The 22338-nt window shown below is 45.5% G+C and overlaps 1 protein-coding gene across 1 annotated transcript in view; it reads left to right on the plus strand.

Moving 5' to 3' along the window:
* Positions 1–14161: 14161 nt before the first annotated feature.
* UBTD2 (ubiquitin domain containing 2) overlaps positions 14162–22338 on the plus strand; it is a 75481-nt gene continuing 67304 nt past the window's right edge. The window contains exon 1 of the mRNA XM_010373318.2: positions 14162–14645. Within this exon, the coding sequence (XP_010371620.1) occupies positions 14576–14645 (70 nt within the window). The 5' untranslated portion in view covers positions 14162–14575. The remainder of the gene's footprint in view (positions 14646–22338) is intronic.

Consider the following 22338-nt stretch of genomic DNA (forward strand, 5'->3'; position numbering starts at 1 on the left):
ATTAAATACCAAAGAAATGCTGTGGCAGATTTTCATGCCATGTCAGCCAGTACTGAAATGGTTAAGATAAGCAATTTGAATGAACTCCATAAGATTGATCCAAGTCAAATTACCTATAACCTATTTAATAGACAGTGCTATGCACTTGAATTGAAGAAATAAGATTGGTGTTTAAGAGGATGTAAATCCAGTGTGAAGCGTGGATCCATGAAAAGCCTGGATGGCTGCCTGGTACTTGTCCTTAAAGCTTCCATCATTAGGCCAGGAATGGTGGCTCACGCCTGTAATCCCTGCATTTTGGGAGGCTGAGGCAGGCAGATTGCTGGAGTCCAGGAGCTCAAGATCAGCCTGGACAACATGGCAAAACCCATCTCTACAAAAAATACAAAAAAAAAAAAAAAATTCTCAAGCCTGTAATCCCAGCACTTTGGGAGGCCGAGACGGGCGGATCACGAGGTCAGGAGATCGAGACCATCCTGGCTAACACGGTGAAACCCCGTCTCTACTAAAAATACAAAAAAAAAAAACTAGCCGGGCGAAGTGGCGGGCGCCTGTAGTCCCAGCTACTCGGGAGGCTGAGGCAGGAGAATGGCGTAAACTCGGAAGGCGGAGCTTGCAGTGAGCTGAGATCTGGCCACTGCACTCCAGTCCGGGCGACAGAGCGAGACTCCGCCTCAAAAAAAAAAAAAAAAAAAAAAATTATCTGGATCTGGTGGTACATGCCTGTAGTCCCAGCTACTTGGGGCTGAAGTGGAAGGATCACTTGAACCCAGGAGGTTGAAGCTGCAGTGAACTGAGATCATGCCACTGTACTCCAGCCTGAGTGACAGAGTGAGACTCTATCTCAAAACACGTTTCCACGTTTCCTTTTTTTTTTTTTTTTTTTTTTTTTGAGACAGCGTTTCACTCTTGTTGCCCCGGCTGGAGTGCAATGGTGCAATCTCCGCTCACTACAACCTCCGCCTCCTGGGTTCAAGAGATTCTCCTGCCTCAGCTTCCTGAGTAGCTGGGATTACAGGTGCCTGCCACCAGGCCCGGCTAATTTTTGTATTTTTAGTAGAAACAGGGTTTCACCACGTCGGTCAGGCTGGTCTCGAACTCCTGACCTCAGGTGATCCGCCTGCCTCAGCCTCCCAAAGGAGGGATTACAGGCATGAGCCACTGCACCCAGTCAAAAGTTTCCATTATTAAGTTATGCATGCCGGCCGGGCGCGGTGGCTCAAGCCTGTAATCCCAGCACTTTGGGAGGCCAAGCCGGGTGGATCACGAGGTCAGGAGATCGAGACCATCCTGGCTAACACGGTGAAACCCCGTCTCTACTAAAAAAATACAAAAAACTAGCCGGGCGAGGTGGCAGGCGCCTATAGTCCCAGCTACTCGGGAGGCTGAGGCAGGAGAATGGCGTGAACCTGGGAGGCGGAGCTTGCAGTGAGCTGAGATCCGGCCACTGCACTCCAGCCTGGGCGACAGAGCGAGACTCCGTCTCAAAAAAAAAAAAAAAAAAAAAAAAGACCATCCTGGCTAACATGGTGAAACCCCGTCTCTACTAAAAATACAAAATACTAGCCAGGCGTGGTGGCGGGCGCCTGTAGTCCCAGCTACTCGGAGGCTGAGGCGGGAGAATGGCGTGAACCCGGGAGGCGGAGCTTGCAGTGAGCCGAGATCGCGCCACTGCACTCCAGCCTGGGCGACACAGCGAGACTCTGTCTCAAAAAAAAAAAAAAAAAAGGACTTTCATGACCCACCAGCAGATGACAACTAGACCTCTCAGAGTCCAAAACTCAGCCACTGACTCTTTTGGAAATGACACCAGAGAAAGACTGTCCTTGAACTCTATTGGAAGTTCTTCTCTGCTGCAAAACTTCAGTGCTCTGAGACTTGGATCCACATCCCTCAGCTCAAAGGAGCCCCTCAAGGCTCCTGGAGCTGTATACCTGTGGGAGACTTTAAGGTAAAGTTGATGAGGGAACTTTGCCCTCCAGAAGCAGAAGGATTCTAGATGTGGACTCTTTCCCAAGATCATTGGTCAAGACTTCTTTGCATCATGCAAGCCTTAACCTCCCCTGACCCCCTCTTTCCTGCTGCCCTAATCCTTTCCTTTTCTCTCCAGGAAAATCCATGGGACCATAATTTGTGGATGGCTTTAGCTAAGGTTTGTGCTCCAGCAAAAAAACAGAGCAATTGTTGGGTATATGAAGACAAGCTAGTTTCCATTAAGGAACAGTTCCAATGGGGTTCTTGGGGGCTCACTCTTGATAATAGGGGAGTATTGTTAGTATGGAATTTGAAACTAATTCATAACTTGGGGAAAAATCTTGGACTTTTTGGCCACCACACCTGACTGACTTTTGGCCAGTCAGACCTCCCAGGGGTTCAGATGGGTAGAAGTCGCCCTCTGAAATGTAGATGACAACATACATGTTCAACAAAAGCACTTAATGGGGCTGGGTGCAGTGGCTCATACCTGTAATCCTAACACTTTGGGAAGCCGAGGTGGGTGAATCACTTGAGGTCAGGAGTTCAAGCCTAACCTGGACAATATGGTGAAACGCCATCTCTACTAAAAATACAAAACTTAGCCAAGCATGATGGCACGTGCCTGTAATCCCAGCTGCTGGGGAGGCTGAGGCAGAAGAATTTCTTGAACCCAGGAGTCTGAGGTTACAGTGAGCCAAGATCACGTTGCTGCACTCCAGCCTGGGTGAAAGAGTGAGATTCTGTCTCAAAAAAAAAAAAAAAAAAAAAAAAAAAAAAAAAAAAAAAAAGCCCTTAATGAAACATCAACAGCTTTAGTTCTTCTTTTTGCTCAGGGCTTCTGCATGTTACTAAACAAAACTGAATATTGTACCTATCTTTCCCCTGATTTTGCTACTACAGAAAGCTTAATTTAAAAGGTGTTTGATGGTAGCTAGGCATGATGGCACACACCTGTAGTCTCAACTATTCAGTAGGTTGAGGCAGAAGGATAGCTTTGAGCCCAGGAGTTCAAGTCTAGCATAGGCAACACAGCAGGACCCCATCTCTAAAAATAAATTTGCTGGGTTTTTTGTTTTGTATTGTTTTTTGAGACAGAGTCTTGCTCTGTCGCCCAGGCTAGAGTGCAGTGGCTCTATCTCAACTCACTGCGACTTCTGCCTCCCAGGTTTAAGCGATTCTCCTGCCTCAGCCTCCCGGGGATTACAGACAAGTGCCACCATGCCCAGCTAATTTTTGTATTTTTAGTAGAGATGGGATTCACCAGGTTGGCCAGGCTGGTCTCAAACTCCCGACCTCAGGTGATCTGCCTGCCTTGGCCTTCCAAAGTGCTGGGATTATAGGTTTGAGCCACCTTGCCCAGCTGATATTGCCACCAAATACATTAAGGAAATGTCTCAAGAAAAAGGAAACGTGTATTTACAGGAGCAAATAACAGTTGGCTTGCAGACATCCTAAATGGTGGATGGCAAGCTTGACTTTTCCAAGGTTTTCCAATCTTTATGTTCTTCTAGTGGGTCTTCAGGTTACTATGACTCGTGTTAATAGGCTAACAACAAAACTGGATACCTCTTTACATGAGACCACTCTACAGTGAATTATGGTCTTCAGTTGCCATTGTGCCCCAATAAGGAGTATGACCAAATGAGCTCAGATGCCTATACTGTATGAACTTTGACTTGTTTGATTTGGATGTTTGGTTCATAGGGGCTCCTATTGAAGAGTACTCTTCTGTCTTTTGGGATTATCCTCCTGACAGTCATCATAATAATCCCCCTAGTACACTATATCCTCTTGGGTTTTTGGTTGTTTGTTTGTTTTTGAGACAGAGTTTTGCTCTTGTTACCCAGGCTGGAGTGCAATGGCACGATCTCAGCTCACTGCAACCACCGCCTCCTGGGTTCAAGCGATTCTCCTGCCTTAGCCTCCCGAGTAGCTGGGACTACAGGCATGCACCACCACACCTGGCTAAATTTTGTATTTTTAGTAGAGACAGGGTTTCACCATGTTGGTCAGGCTGGTCTCAAACTGCTGACCTCAGGTGATCCACCCACCTCAGCCTCCCAAAGTGCTGAAATTACAGGCGTGAGCCACCACGCCCATCTTAAATGTCATCTTAAATGTCTGTATGAAGCCATCCATTGAGTGTCAATCTCTCAAAAATTGAGAGGCTGACCAAAATGGAGGAATTGTTAAATTAAATTTGGCTTGAGAATGCCTCTGTACTTGAGTCCTTATGGAACAAATTGTAACCTTAGTACATAAACTAACTACAAGCCTTAGGAGGATACTTTTGTAACAGTAGTGAGTCTCAGCCGGTCACACCAGCCAAGTGTCAGTCAATCACAGTTGGGCAACTGATCAGACCATATTCAAAAAAAGCAAATGCTGAGCTGTAATCACCTGAGGTGTTCATAAATGCTGCCCGCCCGCGTTGCAGGCTACAAATCTTTCAACCTGTTCTGGTTTTGAGGGTTACCTGATTCATGAATCATTCTTTGCTTAAATAAATTCTGCTTTAATATAATTTGTCTAAAAATTTTAACAGGGCTATGAGTTTTCTTTCGATATATGAGTTTTTCTTGGGATATGTGTTTACATATATCCCATAGGTTTGGATTTGTAACAGTTCTTTAATTTCTGTAATTCCCTATATCCAAGAGTTGTGAAGCATAGGTTTTATTTTATTTATTTATTTATTTATTTATTTATTTATTTATTTATGTATTTATTTTTGAGACAAAGTCTCGCTCTGTCGCCCGGGCTGGAGTGCAGTGGCCGGATCTCAGCTCACTTCAAGCTCCGCCTCCCGGGTTTACGCCATTCTCCTGCCTCAGCCTCCGGAGTAGCTGGGACTACAGGCGCCTGCCACCTCGCCCAGCTAGTTTTTTTTTTTTTTTTTTTTTTTTTTTGTATTTTTGGTAGAGACGGGGTTTCACCGTGTTAGCCAGGATGGTCTCGATCTCCTGACCTCGTGATCCGCCCGTCTCGGCCTCCCAAAGTGCTGGGATTACAGGCTTGAGCCACCGTGCCCGGCCGTGAAGCATAGGTTTTAAAGTTTTCAGGTAGAACATTATGCCAGTTATCAAATTGTTGAATTTCAGATACAAACTCAATCTTCATTGCCTTCTCTGTGAAAATGAATATGGGCCCTTTAAACATTGTTTCTTTGCCAGCTGGCACAATATTTAGCTTTGACAGTAGAGGGCACTGGAGAGACACTGCAGGAGGCTCACTCATTCAGTAGGTTTCCATGGCCTGGGTGGCTTCTCCAGTGCCAGGTTCCTGCGCCATGTGCAGCCTTTCTAAGTGGCTAGCTTTTGCGGCACAAACAAGCTTCTCTAGCGTAGCTCCTTCACCATGTTGCTCCAGCACCAGGCTCCTGTGGTGGTGGGCAGCTTCTTCAAGGCCCAGATCCTGCAATATGCAGAAGCCTACACCACCTAGCAACCAGCAATTTCTCCAGGTACTTCATAGTACCCGGTAGTTTCACAGCAGAATGGCTCTAAGTGGGGTACCTCCTATAATAAACAGTCTTTCAGCATTACAGGGCATATCACCAGCAGGTCCTAGAGAGGGGATTTCCAGCAACTTCCACTGGTGTGGTACAGGAGGAACTTCTCTGCCATTCACCAAACCAAGGCCATATCCCCTCCGGCAATGGGGCGCTGGCTCTCAGCCCTAGAGGGGCCTCTTCCTTAAGTGCACTGTCTCAGCCCTAGGTTTGCTGCTGCTTCTTATCTGCATTCCTCCGTTCTTTAGAATTCCTTTTACTCTTCCATAAAATCAAAATAATACCTGATATGAAAAGTGGACAAAGATCTTTAAGGAAAAAAAGAACTGAGGCAGGAGAATTGCCTGAAACCGGGAGGCGGAGGTTGCAGTAAGCTGAGATCGTGCCACTGCACTCCAGCCTGGGTGACAGAGTGAGACTCTCTGTCTTACAAAAACAAAAAAACAAACAAACAAAAAAAACAAATTAGCCAGGCGCGGTGGCACATGCCTGTAATCCTAGCTACTTGGGAGGCTGAGACAGGAGAATCGCTTGAACCTGGGAGGTGGTTCAAGCAACAAGAGCGAAACTACGTTTAAAAGAAAAAAAAAAAGAACTATAGACAAATATTCATAAACAGAGATGCAATAATTTAGAACAAAATGTTATAAGGGCTAAATGATAAGAACTTATGAACATACAGAAGGAAACAAAAGAAGGAAACAGGCCAGGCGCGGTGGCTCAGCCTGTAATCCCAACACTTTGGGAGGCCAAGGTGGGCGGATCACCTGAGGTCAGGAGTTTGAGACCAGCCTGGCCAACATGTAGAAACTCCATCTCTACTAAAAATACAAAAATTAGCTGGGCATGATAGTGGGCACCTGTAATCCCAACTACTCAGGAGGCTGAGGCAGGAGAATCACTTGCACTTGGAAGGTGGAGGTTGCAGTGAGCTGAGACCATGCCACTGCACTCCAGGGGTGACAGAGCGAGACGCTGTCTCAAAAAAAGGAAGGAAACAAAAGAAGGAAACAACAGACACGGGTCTACTGGAGAAGGGAGAGGAGCAGAAAAGATAACTAGTGGGTCCTGGGCTTAATACCTGGGTGATGTAATAATATGTATAACAAACCCCTATGACACGTTTACCTATGTAACAAACCTTCACATGTACCCCCAAACCTAAAATAACAATTTTTGAAAATTGCTAAATATGCTACAAAAATCATTTTAATATAGAAATAAAAGAGCTGTTAATTACTCTGAAAAAAAGTTAGCAAATGGAATCCAACAGTATATAAAGAGCACAATACAACCTTGAATTTCCAACTTCAAAACTTATTGTAAAACTACAGTAATAAGACAGTGTAGTAGTACTCGCATAATCATGACATAAAAGATCAGTGAGATAAAACTGACAGAAATAAACACTAATATTTATGGTCAATTGATTTTTGACAAAGGTATCAAGACAATTCAATGGGGAAAGAATGGCCGGAGGCGGTGGCTCACACCTGTAATCCCAGCACTTTAGGAGGCCAAGGCAGGCGGATCACCTGGGATCAGGAGTTCGAGACCAGCCTGGCCAACATGGTGAAACCCTGTCTCTACTAAAAATACAAAATTAGCCGGGCATGGTGGCACATGCCTGTAATCCCAGCTACTTGGGAGGCTGAGGCAGAAGAATCACTCCAACCTGGGATGCAGAGGTTGCAGTGAGCCAAGATCGTGCCATTGCACTCCAGCCTGGGCAACAAGAGTGAAACTCCGTCTCAAAAAAAAAAAAAAGGTGGTGGGTGGGGGCGTATAGAATAATCTTTTCAACAAATGATGCTGGGACACTGGAAATCCACATGAAAAAGAATGACATTGGATCCCTACTTTAAACCATTTATAAATATTAAGTCAGGCTAGGTGCAGTAGCTCACACCTGTAATCCCAGAACTTTGCGAGGCCAAGGTGGGAGGATTGCTTGAGGCCGGAAGACCAGCTTAAGCAACATAGCAAAACCCCATCTTTGTTTCAAATAAATTTACAAAAAATAAAAATAAATAAGTTATTTCATGTTATATGTATTTTACCACAATAAAAATATTAATTCAAAATGAATCAAAGACCTAAATGTAAGTGCTAAAAGTATAAAACTCTTAGAGTGTAAATCTCCATGGTCTTAGACAGTGGTTTCTTTTTGTTTGTTTTTTCTTTTTCTTTTTTGGACATGGTATATTGGTTTGTCACCCAGGCTGGAGTGCAATGGCATGATCATGGCTCACTGAAGCTTCGACCTTCCATTCTCAAGTGATCCTCCCATCTCAGTCACCCAAGTAGCTGGGACAACAGGCACACAGCACCACGCCTAGCTAATTTTTTAAACTTTTTGTAGAGACGGGGGTCTCATTATGTTGTCTAGGCTGGTCTTGAACTCTGGGATTCAAGTCATTTTGCCTCCCAAAGTGCTGGGATTACAGACACGGGCCACGGCACCCAGCCAACAATGGTTTCTTAGATATTAGCCCCAAAGCACAAGCAACCAAAGAAAAAAATAGGTTAAATGGACTTCATTAAAATCAGCTGGTGCAGTGCTGCATGCCTGTGGTCCCAGTTCCTCAGGAGGCTGAGGTGGAAGTATGGCTTGGGTCCAGGAGTCAGAGTCTAGTCTGGGTAACATAGTGAGACCTCCATCTCTAAAAGAAAAAAAAGGAAACTACCTTTTGTGCTTCAAAAGACACTATCAAGAGGGTTAAGCAAGGAGCATTGGTTCATGCTTGTAATCCCAACATTTTGGGAGGCTGAGGCGGGAGGATCACTTGAGGCCAGATTTTAAGACCAGCCTGGGTAACATAGTGAGACCTTGTCTCTACAAAAAATAAACAAAATTAGCCAGGCATGGTGTCATGCAGTTGTAGTCTCAGCTACTAGAAAGGCTGAGGTGAGAAGATCACTTGATCCTGGAAAGTCAAGGCTGCAGCGAGCTGAGATCGTGACACTGCACTCCAGCCTGGGCAACAGAGCAAGATCCTGTCTCCAAAATTTAAAAAAAAAAAAAAAGAAAAAAGAAAAAGTTAAGCCAGGTGTGGTAGCTCACACCTGTAACCCCAGCACTTTGGGAGGCTGAGGCAGGAGGATCCCTTGATCTCAGGAGTTCAAGATGGGCAACATAACAATACCCTATCTCTACAAAAAACATTTTTTGTTTTTTGAAATGGACTTTCGCTCTTGTTGCCCAGGCTGGAGTACAATGGCGAGATCTTGGCTCACTGCAATCTCTGTCTTCCAAGTTCAAGCAATTCTCCTGCCTCAGTCTCCCAAGTAGCTGGGATTATAGGCATGTGCTACCACGTCCAGCTAATTTTGGATTTTTAGTAGAGATGGGGTTTCTTCATGTTGGTCAGGCTGGTCTCAAACTCCTGACCTCAGGCAATCCGCCCACGTCGGCCTCCCAAAGTGCTGGGATTACAGGTGTGAGTCACTGCGCCTGGCCCAAAAAGAAATTTTTTAAGTTAGCCAGGCATGGTGGTGTGCACCTGTAGACCCAGCTACTCGGTAGGCTGAAGTGGGAGGATTGCTTGAGCCAGGAGTGCAAGGCTGCAGTGAGCTATGATTGCATGACTGCACTTTAGCTTGGGCAACAGAGTGAGACTTCGTCTCAAAAAAAAAAAAAAAAAAAAAAAAAATTAGCAGGGCGTGGTGGCAGGTGCCTGGAGTCCCAGCTACTTGGGAGGCTGAGGTAGGAGAATCACTTGAACTCAGGAGACGGAGGTTGCAGTCAGCCAAAATCACGTCACTGCACTCCACCCTGGGTGACAGAGCAAGACTCCATCACACACACACACACACACACACACACACACACACACACACACACACACGTAAAAGACCTACAATAGGCTGGGCGTGGTGGTTCACACCTGTAATCCCAGCACTTTGGGAGGCTGAGGCGGCCAGATCACTTGAGGTCAGGAGTTCGAGACCAGCCTTGCCAACATGGTAAAACTCCATGTCTACTAAAAATACAAAAATTAGCCAGTCGTGGTGGTGTGCATCTGCAATCCCAGCTACTCGGGAGGCTGAGGCGGGAGGATCACTTGAACCTGGGAGGCAGAGGTTGCAGTGAGCCAAGATCACGTCACTGCACTCCAGCCCGGCCTACAGAGTGAGACTTCATCTCAAAAAAAAAAAAAAAAAAAAAAAAGCAAGTAGCTTGAATAGACATTTTTCCAAAATAGATACACAAGTGGCCTATAAGTACATAAAAAGATGCTCAACATTATTAGCCATTAGGAAAATCAAGTCAAAACCACTTTGGAAATAATTTGCCAATTCTTCAGAAAATTAAACAGGGTTACCATATGACCAAGCAATTCCATTCCTAGGTATAAATCCAAGACAATTAAAAACATATGGCTACACAAAAGCTTGTACAGGAACGTTCACAGCAGCTTTATTCCAACACCCAAAAAGTGGAAACAACCCAAATAACCACCAACTGCTGAAAGGATACACAAAATGTGGTGCATCCACACAACGGAATATTGTCCATTGCGAGGAATGAAGTTAGTCTCAGCTACTGGGTGTTGTGTGTATGTGGCGGGGCGGGAGGGGGTTGAGGTGGGAGGATTGCTTGAGCCTGGAAGGTTGAGTAACATGGGGAAACCCCGTCTCTATCAAAAATACAAAAAATTAGCTGGGCATGGTGGCGCACACCTGTAGTCCCAGCTACTCGGGAAGCTAAGGTAGGAGAATCAGTTGAACCTCGAGGTTGCAGTGAACTGAGATTGCACCACTGCACTCTAGCCTGGGTGACAGAGGGAGACTCTGTCTCAAAAAAAAAAAAAAAAAAGAAAAAAAGAAAAAAAAGAGAAAGGTTTGTGGTCGCTAGGGCTGGGGTGAGACAGGGGATGGAATGAAATGGGGAGTGACTGCTAATAGATACAGGGTTTCTTTTTAGGGTGACAAAAATGTTTTAAAATTCATTGACTATTGATATTTAGTAACTATACTAAAAACCATTGACTTGTACAATGTAAATTGGTGAAGGGGTGAGGGTGGATGGGGAAAAGGGAGATGTTGATTCCAGAGTACAAAGTTTCAGTTAGGTGGAATAGGCATTAGTGACCTACTGCTCAGAATGGTGACTGTAATAATGTACTGTACTTCCGAACTGTTAACAGAGTAGATCCTAAATGTTTTCACCACAAAAAAGATAAGCATGTGGGCCAGGCGTGGTGGCTCACGCCTATAATCCCAGCACTTTAGGAAGCCAAGGTTGGTGGATCATGAGGTCAGGAATTTGAGACTAGCCTGGCCAACATGGCAAAACCCCATCTCTACTAAAAATACAAAAATTAGCTGGGCGTGGTGGCGAGCGCCTGTGATCACAGTTACTTGGGAGGCTGAGGCAGGAGAATCGCTTGAACCCGGGAGGCGGAGGCTGCAGTGAGCTGAGATCGTGCCACTGCACTCCAGCCTGGGCGACAAGAACAAGACTATGTCTCAAAAAGAAAAAAAAAAGACAAATACGTGAGGTGATGGATTTGTTAATTAGCCTAATTTAGTCATTCCACATTGTAAACATGTATCTAAACATCATACTGTACCTCATAATACAGTTGTCAATTAAAACTAAATTGGTGAACTACATGGCATATGAATATCTTAATAAAGGTATTATAAAACAGTAGAAAAGCACATGCACACACACACAAAGAAGGAATTGTTTTGATAGAAAGTGCTATGCAGTAAATTGTTTTTTGTTTTGTTTGTTTGTTTTGTTTTTTTGAGACAGTCTCGCTCTATGGCCCAGGCTAGAGTGCAGTGGTGCTATCTCGGCTCACTGCAACCTCTGCCTCCCAGGTTCAAGTGATTCTCCTGCCTCAGCCTCCCGATTAGCTGGGACTACAGGCACATGCCACCACGCCCAGCTAATTTTTGAATTTTTAGTAGAGACGGTGTTTCACCATATTGGTCAACCTGGTCTCGAACTCCTGACCACAAGTGGTCTGCCCGCCTCAGCCTCCCAAAGTGTTGAGATTACAGGCCTAAGCCACCATGCCCGCCTGCAGTAAGTTTAGACAGATGATGCTAGACATGACATAAAAGAGTTGATGAAGAGCCCCACACAGTTTGGAGCATTCTTTTCAGCCCAATTTTACAGGCGAGGAAACTGAACTCCACATAAACTTTTTTTTTTTTTTTTTTCAGATGGAGTCTCACTTTATCGCCCAGGCTGGAGTGCAGTGGCAAGATCTTGGCTCACTGCAACTTCCGTCCTCCGGGTTCAAGTGATTCTTCTGCCTCAAACTCCCGAGTAGCTGGGACTACATGTGTGAGCCACCACGCCTGGCTAATTTTGGTATTTTTAATACAGATGGGATTTCACCATATTGGCCAGGCTAGTCTCCAACTCCTGACCTCTTGATCCACCCACCTCAGCCTCCCAAAGTGCTGGGATTACAGGCGTGAGCCACCATGCCTGGCCAAACTTTCTTTTTTCTTTTTTTGAGACCGGGTCTTGCTCTGTTGCCCACACTGGAGTGCAGTGGCGCGATCATAGCTCACTGCAGCCTCCACCTCTCTGAGTTCAGGTGATCTTCCCACCTCAGCCCCCTGAGTAGCTGGGACTACAGGCGCTCACCACTACGCCCCGCTAATGTTTTTGTAGAGACAGGGTCTCCCTGTGTTAAATTTTTTGTAGAGACAGGGTCTCCCTAACACCCAGGCTGGTCTGAAACTGCTGGGCTCAAGTGAGCTTCCCACCTCAGCCTCCCAAGATGCTGGGATCACAGGCGTGAGCCACCATGCCTGCCAGAAACTTCAGACCATATAGCTAGCACACGATGGAAGCCAGATTCCAATCCAGGAAGTTAATAGCCAAGCTGGGGCCCTGACTGCTACACTACACTGCCTCCTGGGAACATGCGTCTCTAAGATAAAGACAGGGTGGAGAACATCTATTGCTGAGAATCTCTCCCAGAGATTGCTCTCTCTTCCTAGTGCCAACTCCCCAGTGCTCATCGGAGAGTCCTCATCATTTGGGTGCCTACCATCTGTTTAATAGACATCATAGAAGTCTTGGTTTCTGCAATTTCTAGAGTGAAATTCAGGACAAAGCAATCTCCTTGCAAATATTCAGCATGCAGCTTCTCTTCAGGGAAGTGATGAAGTGATGTGTCTGCCAACGTGTATACTCAGTTGAAAATGATCAGATAGAAGGCTTTGTGACACAGCCCCTGATGTCAGAGCAACCTCTGAAAACTCATAAAAACATCGATTGCATAAACTCTTTTCGGAATGTTCAGGACCACAACTGAGGACGATACTAATTCTTCAGGGAGAGTTTAATGTAGCAGATTTCTACATCTCACGACATTTTTTGTGTTTTAACCTAAGTGTAGGTTTTGCTTGTTTGTCTAATGTCTGATTATCAAATGAATACGGAGATCTAAATCTTTGTATAATATCTGGGTCTAGTTCTGTGAGCTAGATTCCCAGATGTGGAATAATCCCGAGTCAAAGGATATGAACATTTTCAAGGCTCTTGATCTGCATTGCCAAATTGCTTTGCAAAAAAGATTGAACCAATTTACACTCCCACCAGCAGTGTATGAAGAATATATTTAAATGCAAATCCCAAGCTGCAGAACATCTCTTTCTTAGGTATTTCAACTTAAAAATTTTTTTTTTCGTGCTAAGCAAAAGCTGACCCAGGATGTTAAAAAAAGAAAGTCTGACATAAAAATGGAGCAGATAGTTAAAACAGCTTCTTAGGCAGAAATGAGCTTTAGAAAGGCCCAAGCAGGATGATAAAAATTTTAAGGCATCATAGCACGAAGCACAATTCTAAAGGGACCATTAACAGTTTGGCTGAGATTGGAAAAGTAACCGCCAATAATGCTGGGCGTGGTCAATGCCCCAAATTCTAGATTAGAAAACGCAGGGTGTTTCACTCATTTACACTTCACTTTCGCCTAAGGACGATTTAAGATACCCAAAGGCAGGATCTTGATAAGTAGTATTGTTTGAATCAGTAATCCCCTGAAAATGAAAGAAACCCACGCCCCCTGAACTAAGGTCAGCGTTTATCTCTTCTTTCCAGGCGTTCCATCAGGACGCCTCGCCTCTAATCTCAGTTCGGTTTGCCACAACTACTGCCTCCACCCCTAATAATGGGGTCCCATGATTTTAGGGAAGACACGGGTAGGCAGACAAGAGGAAGCCCAGATTCGGGGTACCAACCCACAGAGCGCCATACAAATCCAAAAAGTGCTGGGACCTCAACGTTCGGCCAGGACACCCTTCCCCGAGCCCCCGTTATTTGGGAAACCGCCCCGTCCCCGCCTGCGAGTCTTCCACGACTACTTCTCGGTTCCCCCGTGCTACCCGCTTCTACCAGCAAGAAGAAGCCGACGGCCGAGGAGCCAGGAACTCGATTTCGCCCCTTCCCACTCCTCTTTTGTCACTTTTGTTCGGCTTTTCCTGCTTTCCCTCCCTTCTCTCCTTTCTTCTTCCCGTCCTCCCTCTCTCCTCCTCCCCTCGCCGCCAGTCCTCCCCAACCGAGCCCCCTGAGTCCCCTCCCCCGCCTCACCCTCGCCCCTCTCCTCTCGCAGCCCCGCCCTCAGCCAATCAGAGCGCGGCCTCCGGTGGCCCCGCCCTTCCCCGGCGATTCCGGGCGGGCCGGGCCGAGCCCAGGCCGTGGGTGCGGAGGGCGGCGCCGCGGGGCGGGGGCCGATGGGTCCTGGCGGACGGGAGGCGCCGGCGCGGGGCTCGCCTGGACACGGGTGTGCGGGGCTGTGAGGGGGCGAGGCGGGCGCTGCGGCCCGCCCGGGATGGGCCAGCCCTGGCCTGGCGGGGCTGAGCCGAAGGCGAGGGCTGCGCGCGGGCCAGGCCTGCGGAGCGGGCGGCCCGGGGGCTGAGGTAGAAGTGGGCGCGGAGGAAGGGGCCGAGCCAAGGCGGTGGGTGGAGCGGCGAGGGGGGCGGAGGCTGGGCCGCGGCGGGCAAGCGGAGCGGCGCGCCTGTCCGGAGCTCGGCGGTGGCGCCGGAGGAGGCTGCGGCGGCGGCGGCGGCCCGGACGAGCGTCCGGAGGTGGCGGACGAGGCGCCGGGGGCCCCCATGGGCGGGTGTGTGGGCGCCCAGCACGACTCCTCGGGCAGCCTCAACGAGAACTCGGAGGGCACCGGAGGTAGGTGAGCGCCAGGGGGCAGCCTCGGCCCCCCATTGTTCCCGGCCAGGCCCGGCCACCTGTCCCGACCCCCGCGGGCCGCGCCGGGCCCCCGCGCCCCTTTGTCATCCCCTCTTCCACGTCATTCCCCGCGCTCCGCTTCCGGCTGCCCTGCCGGCCGCGGGGATCGCCACTTCCCGCCCCAGCTGCGAAGAAAAGTCCTCTGAGCGCCGGGGACGTAGCCCTCGGCCTCGCCGACCGGTCCGCTCAGCTCGGGGAAGTCGGACCCGAAGCTGCCCTTCTGGCCACCTCACTGTCTCTCCAGCCCGTTTAATTATTGAGGAACAGGATGGCGGCGCCGGGGTTGCGGAAAAGCGAATTGATGGCGGGGGGAGGGAGCTTGATGCGTTCCCTCCGACGGGCCCCGCCACATCTTTCCGCACCCTTCCTTGTTCAGTGGAGTTGGCTGGTCTCAGCTTTCCTGAGTTTCAGATGACAGCTGCCCCGGTTGGTTCCAAATTGGCCATTTAAACCCGCGAGTTTCAGGAGCTCGACTAGGGGAGACTCCAGGGGCCGCAGGCATTGTATTAAGGAGGGGAGGGGAAACGGTCTTCCCGGGTAAAACGTGGCTTCTTGCTAGAGCTTGGGGGTGTTAGGCCGGTGTGCTGTCGGGGTGGGCTAATCAAATTCCCATCTGTCTTACGTAGAAGGAAAATTATGTAGGATAAAAGTACAAATGCATTTGGACTCTGACTTACCCCAGTAAGATCAGTACTTTAAAAGTTTTCTAACACGGGAACGCACATCTACTTTATAGTAAAAGCGTGCTGAGGGTAGGTATTTTAATTCAATCAGTAGTAGTTATAGTATGGCAGTATAATAAAATTAGTTCTACTTTTATTTGACCTTTGGTTACGTCCATTCTGTAAATTATTTTAGTTTATAAACAGCCTTGGGGCAAAGATGATAGCGTTGGTTTGATTTTTGACCTAATGTTAGCTGCCTTAAAATGTGCATGTTTGTAAATTTTTAAATTGTTTGGGTATGGGAGGGTTTACAACTTTTTCTTAACATACTGACATTTAGACCAGTTGCTTGCCATGTCACTTAAGCTCTCTTCACAAACCATGTACACCTAAGTTTTTTGACTGATGGATTTCCTGGCTTCCACGATGGTTAGCCATGCCACTTTATTAAAATCTATGGGTATCCTGTATGACTAAATCCTGGGTAAATAACTTGAGAACTCAGTGACAGTTGTCTTGAAAAAGTCCATGAAAATGCTACTTTATAGTGTATTTTATGTCGTAGCATTATTACTGGCACATTGAGATCCTCAGTGACAATAAAGCAGGAAGATAAAAAGGGCAAGATTTAAAACAGCCTTGGGTTAAGGTCAGATTGGGGGTCAAAATGAATCTTCCTCTAATTGTGGTGATCATTAATGGTTCTGAAATATATTAGTATTTGTTATAGCTAGTGTTTGGTTTTAATTACTTTTTTTCACACTCATTTTAATATTGTCATAAGCATTTTGCTCTTCTCCGTAATGCATGTGGATTAATTTATTTAAGCCTTTTGGTAGTGTGACTTATGACCAGACAGGCATTATTAATATGGGCTTTAAAAAGCGTGAAATCTTAGCTTTGGGTAATTTATTACCAGTGGTATCCAGTTAGATAGCTATAGTATCAGGTTCTTTGAGGACTGAGTTCTCTGGACCATAAGCTGTGCTATACATAAAGTTTAGAAAAAGGAACATCAGCCACCAAACATCTTTATATTCTTTTGGAGAGAGGGCATGGGCCCTGATGTAACTGGGGTCGGGGAAGAGGCTCTTGGGCTAAAGGATTATTTCTGGAATTTGATTATGGACGCTTTTATTCTCCATTATCGTCGTGATAATTAAGAGTTAATTGTGGTTTAATGAAATTAACTCAGGTGTGTTGCAGGTTAACATATAAAAAAAAATTGCTTATTAAGTAGATTGTTGGGAAGGGAAAGACTTTTTCCTGAGGGTGTTGGCACAGATCCCTAGCTTTTCAAACATACTGTCGTAGTGAGTTAGGTTTGGGGGGGGGGTTGTGGGGAGCTTGGTTTGGTTTCTCCAGACAGGTTCTTGCTTTGTCGCCCAAGCTGGAGTGCAGTGGCACAAGCACAGCTCACTGCAGCCTTGACCTCCCTGGTACAAGTGATCCTTGTACTTCAGCCCCCTGAGTAACTGGGACCATGAGGTGCATTCCACCACAGCCGGCTCATTTTCTTAAAATTTTTAGTAGAGGTGGGTTTTTTCGTGCTTTTAATCTGAATGTATTTGGTTATGAAAATTGTTGTATCAACATGGAGTCTTCACATGCTTCTTATAACGGGTTTAAACTTTTCATGACAGATTTAATTACATTCACCAACCAGGTGGGGTGGCTCATGCCTGTAATCCCAGCACTTTGGGATGCTGAGGCGGGAGGATTGCTTGAGCCCAGGAGTTGGAGACCAGCCCAGGCAGCATAGTGAGACTCTGTCTTTAAAAAAATAAACAAAATAATTACATTCACAGGGTTGTGCAAACATCACCATTTTGGAATAGCCTGACCCTTTCTAAATATCAGCCAGCCTTAGTAAGAAAAAGATTTTTTAAAAAGTCTTTTGACCATTTGAAATACTATACTTTCCTTTTTCCCTCTGAATCCATCTCTTATATATGCAAGTAAGTATGTATATATCAATAAAAGCTTCCTCATTAGATGTATTACTTCTTTGAAGGAATTTGGGAGATTTTTATAAGAGACTGTAGAATATGGAAGTGGCTTAATTCACATTCTAGGCTTTGCATTATCTGTTGTTTTGGAATTAATTGTTGTATTTTCCTCTGGCATATACCTTGCCTAGAATTTAGTTCTTGAGCTCCAGCTACTTAGCCTTTTTTTAAATAAAAAAAAAAATTATTTTTATATTTTGTTGTTGAGATAGGGTCTTGCTCTGTCACCCAGGTTGAAGTACTGTGGCATGATTATAGATTACTGCAGCCTTGAACACTTGGGCACAGGCAGTCCTCTGGTCTCAGCCACTTGAGTAGTTAGGCTGCCTTTTTTTTTTTTTTTCCAGATGCAGTCTTGCTGTGTTGCCCAGGCTAGAGTGCAGTGGCACGGTCTCCGCTCACTGCAGCCTCTGCCTCCCAGGTTCAAGAGATTCTCCTACCTCAGCCTCAGGAGTAGCTGGGATTACAGGTGCCCACCACCACATCCAGCTACTTTTTTTGTATTTTTAGTAGAGACGGGGTTTCACCATGTTGGCCTGGCTGGTCTTGAACTCCTGATCTTTAATTAATCTGCCTGCCTATGCTTTCCAAAGTGTTGGGATTACAGGTGTGAGCCCCTGTGCCCAGCCTGCTTTTCTTTTTTTTTAATGCCTACTTTTAATCAAGGCAGGTATGTCATAGAAGTTATGTAAGATTATTTAACAGTTCTAAGCTTCCATGCTCCTAGAATTTCCCATTGGTTTGACTTTTTTTTTTTTTTTTTGAGATGTAGTTTCACTCTTGTTGCCCAGACCGGAGTGCAGTGGCGTGATCTTGGCTCACTGCAACCTCCACCTCCCTGGTTCAAGCAGTTCTGCCTCAGCCTCCCAAATAGCTGGCATTACAGGCGTGCACCACCATGCCTGGCTAGTTTCATATTTTTAGTGGAGACAGGGTTTCACCTTGTTGGTCGGGCTGGTCTTGAACTCCTGACCTCAAGTGATCCACCCTCCTCGGCCTCCCAAAGTGCTGGGATCACAGGCATGAGCCACCTTGCCCAGCCTGTTTTGACATTTTTAGACATTCTGTTTGGTTCTCCGTCTTACTATAATGACATTGTGATGCTGGAGTCCGCACTTAGGACCTCTAGACAAGCCTTTAGCCATGGCATTTGCTAAGGAATTAAATCCTTTATGATTTTTTAAAATAAATATGTGGGCAGAAAATCCAATAAACTTGTATTAATTGAAGACAGCTAACAAGCTTTTCTTTTTTTTTTTTTTTTTTTTTTTTTTGAGACGGAGTCTTGCTCTGTCGCCCGGGCTGGAGTGCAGTGGCCGGATCTCAGCTCACTGCAAGCTCCGCCTCCCGGGTTTACGCCATTCTCCTGCCTCAGCCTCCGGAGTAGCTGGGACTACAGGCGCCCGCCACCTCGCCCGGCTAGTTTTTTGCATTTAGTAGAGACGGGGTTTCACCGTGTTAGCCAGGATGGTCTCGATCTCCTGACCTCGTGATCCGCCCGTCTCGGCCTCCCAAAGTGCTGGGATTACAGGCTTGAGCCACCGCGCCCGGCCGCTTTTCTTTCTTTTACCTCTTGAATGAAAGTATAGTAATGTACAAAGTAACTTCTCACCTTCTGAGTGTGTCATTTATTTTGTACGTTTAGTGCTGTCCTAAGAGAACTGACCGTGGTGGTCACAAGTTTTCAGGTTTACAGAGAATAACTGAATGCTGGACATTCATTCCTTTAGTCTGTATTCCAGAATGTCTTGAGAACATCACGGAGTTCTTTCAGATACCTTATAGCAACCTTACAGACACCTACTCAATGAGCAACAATGGTTTTTGAATAGCATCTACCATTTATCCAGTATTTATTATGTGACAGGTCCTAACAACCCTATGAGGTGAATAGTATCTCTGTTTCACAGATAAAGATTGAAGCCTAGAGCTATTATTCGGTTAGAGCAAAAATGATTTTGTTCCTTGCCATTACTTTTAATGGCAAAAACCGCAATTACTTTTGCGCCAACCTTTAATAACTTGCTCATCATCACATAGCTTATAACTGGCAGTCAGAGCTTAAACCCAGAGCTGCTATAAAGAATGCTAGTTTTCTGTTTTTCTCTAGTTTACTTTTTTAAAATTGTGGCAAAATTGGCCAGGCCCAGTAGCTCACGCCTGTAATCCCACCACATTGGGAAGCCAATGCAGGCAGATCACTTGAGGTCAGGAGTTCAAGACCAGCCTGGCCAACATGGAGAAACCCCATCTCTACTGAAAATACAAAAATTAGCCAGGCGTGGTGGCAAGTGCCTGTAATCCCAGCTACTCAGGAGGCTAAGGCAGGAGAATTGCTTGAACATGGGAGGCAGAGGTTGCAGTGAGCCAGGATCATGCCATTGCACTCCAGCCTGGGTAACAGAGCGAGACTCCATCTCAAAATAAATAAAAATAAAATTGTGGCAAAACATATAACAGAATTACCATCTCAACCATTTTTGAATGTATAATTCAGTGACATTGATTATATTCACAAAGTTATATGGTGTAGAATCATATAATATTTGCTTTTGTTTGTGGTTTAATTACCATAATGTCTCCCGCGTTCATCCTGTGGTAGCATCTATCCTTTTTTTGGCTAAATAATATTCCATTGTATGTATATACCGCCTTTTTTTTTTCCCCCTCCGTAAGGCAGAGGCCCGCTCTGGCACCCAGGCTGGAATGCAATGGTGCAATTCCATTGCAGCTCACTGCAACCTCCACCTCCCAGGTTCAAGCGATTCTCCTGTCTCAGCCTTCCGAGTAGCTGGGATTACAGGCACGCACCACCACGCCTGGCTAATTGTTTTTTTTGTGTTTTTAGTAGAGACAGGGTTTCACCATGTTGCCCAGGCTGGTCTCGAACTCCTGCCCATGTATATACCACTTTTTTTTTTTTTTATCCATTCATCTGTTGATGGACATTTGGGCTGCTTCCGCATTTTGGTGTGAATGATGCAGCTCTGAACTTTGGTGTACAAGTATCTGTTTTCAGTCTCTGTTTCCGGTTCTTTCAGCTGTATAGGAGTGGAATTGATGGATCATATGGTAATTCTGTGTTTACCTTTTTGAGAAACTACTAGATTATTTTCTACCACTTATTCTTACCAGCAGTGTATGATGGTTCCAGTTTCTCTGTATTTTCACCATCACTTGTTATATTCCATTTTTTAAATTACAGCAATTCTGAAGTAGTATCTCGTAGTTTGGTTTGCATTTTCCTGATGAGTAGTGGTGTTGAGCGCCTCTTTTCATGTCCATTTATACATCATCCCTGGAAAAATATTTATTTATGCTCTTTGCTCATTTTTTGAGTTGTTTTGCTTTTTTTTTTTTTTTTTTGGAGTTGTAAGAGTTTTATGTATCTTGGATATTGAACCCTTATCAAGTATATGATTTGCAGATATTTTCCCCCATTCTGTGAGTTGTCTTTTCATTCTCTTGATGGTGTCTTTTCATGTACAAAGGTTTGTTGTTGTTGTTTTTTAATAGAGTCTCACTCTTATTACCTATGGTGGAGTGCAGTGGTGTAATCATGGCCTACTGCAGCCTTAACCTCCTGGGCTTAGCCAATCTTCCTGGTTCAGCCTCCTGAGTAACTGGGACCACAGGTGTGCACTACCACAGCTAGCTAATTTTAAAATTTTTTGTAGAGACAGGGTCTTCCTGTGTTGTTGAGGCTGGTCTCAAACTCCCAGACTTAAGTGATCCTCCCTCCTTGACCTCCCAAAATGCTGGGATTACAGGCGTGAGCCACCGTGCATCACCTGAAGTTTGTAATTTTAATGATGTCCGATTTATCTATTTTTTCTTCTGTTGCTTGTGCTTCTAGTTTCAGTTTTAAATATAAAGTAACCTTTCACTGATGTATATAGAATAGAGCTATAGCCAATAATTTGCAAATCTCACAGCTAACATTTGCTTTCTCGACAAGAAGTAGAAAACTTTTATTTCCTCTGTCTGATCTGATGGATCTGATGAAAGGTTATTAGCGGTGAAATGGTTCATAAAAGTCGACAATTCAGTTAACAGGGTAGCTAAAAAAGAAAAAAAGTTGACAAAAGTAATTCATGAATGTACTTTGTCTTTTTGTTCCCATTTTTGTTTGTTTGTTTGTTTGTTTGTTTTGAGACAGAATCTGCTCTGTCACCCAGGCTGGAGTACAGTGGCATTATCTTGGCTTACTGCAGTCTCCGCCTCCCAGGTTGAAGCGATTCTCCTGCCTCAGCCTCCCAAGTAGCTGGGATTACAAGTGCGCACTACCACGCCTGGCTAATTTTTGTATGTTTAGTAGAGACAGGGTTTCACTATGTTGGCTAGACTGATCTTGAACTCCTGACCTCAAGTGATCCCCCACCTCAGCCTCCCAAAGTGCTGGAATTACAGATGTGAGCCACTGTGTCCGGCCATTTGTTTCCTTTTTTTGTCTTCTCCCTTTCCTCCCTCCCTTCTCTCCCCCTTTCTCTTTCTTCCCTCTTTCCCTCCCTCCCTTTCTTTGTCTCTGCACCCAATAATGAACCTTAAAAATGAAAGCATCTGTCCTAAGAGAACATAATGCAACTGGCCCACATGTACGGGGTCAGAAGTCTTGGGGGACTGATCTTCGCCCCAGTTGATTATCTAGCTCAGTTTGTAAACTGATAGTACATGAGTCACATCCAGTCAACAAACATGCTTTATTTGGCCTGTATAATGTTTTTAAAAACATACCAGATAGAAGAATGATTATGAAGTAAAGCTTGGAAGTGGTTGTAAATAATACATGCGTGGGGTAATGGTTGATAAAGTGGCTGCTTTGGCTTGAGCAGTGTGTGTGAGAGAAAATGATGGAGAAACTGGGCAGGTATTGAGTAGGATGTTACTGTGGACTCCTGAAGAGAAGAGCTTATCATCTGATGAAAGGGGTGTACTGACTGCTAAATGTCATTCACTAAA

The sequence above is a fragment of the Rhinopithecus roxellana genome, chromosome 3 (assembly GCF_007565055.1).
Source record: "Rhinopithecus roxellana isolate Shanxi Qingling chromosome 3, ASM756505v1, whole genome shotgun sequence".
Classification (NCBI taxonomy): Eukaryota; Metazoa; Chordata; class Mammalia; order Primates; family Cercopithecidae; genus Rhinopithecus; species Rhinopithecus roxellana.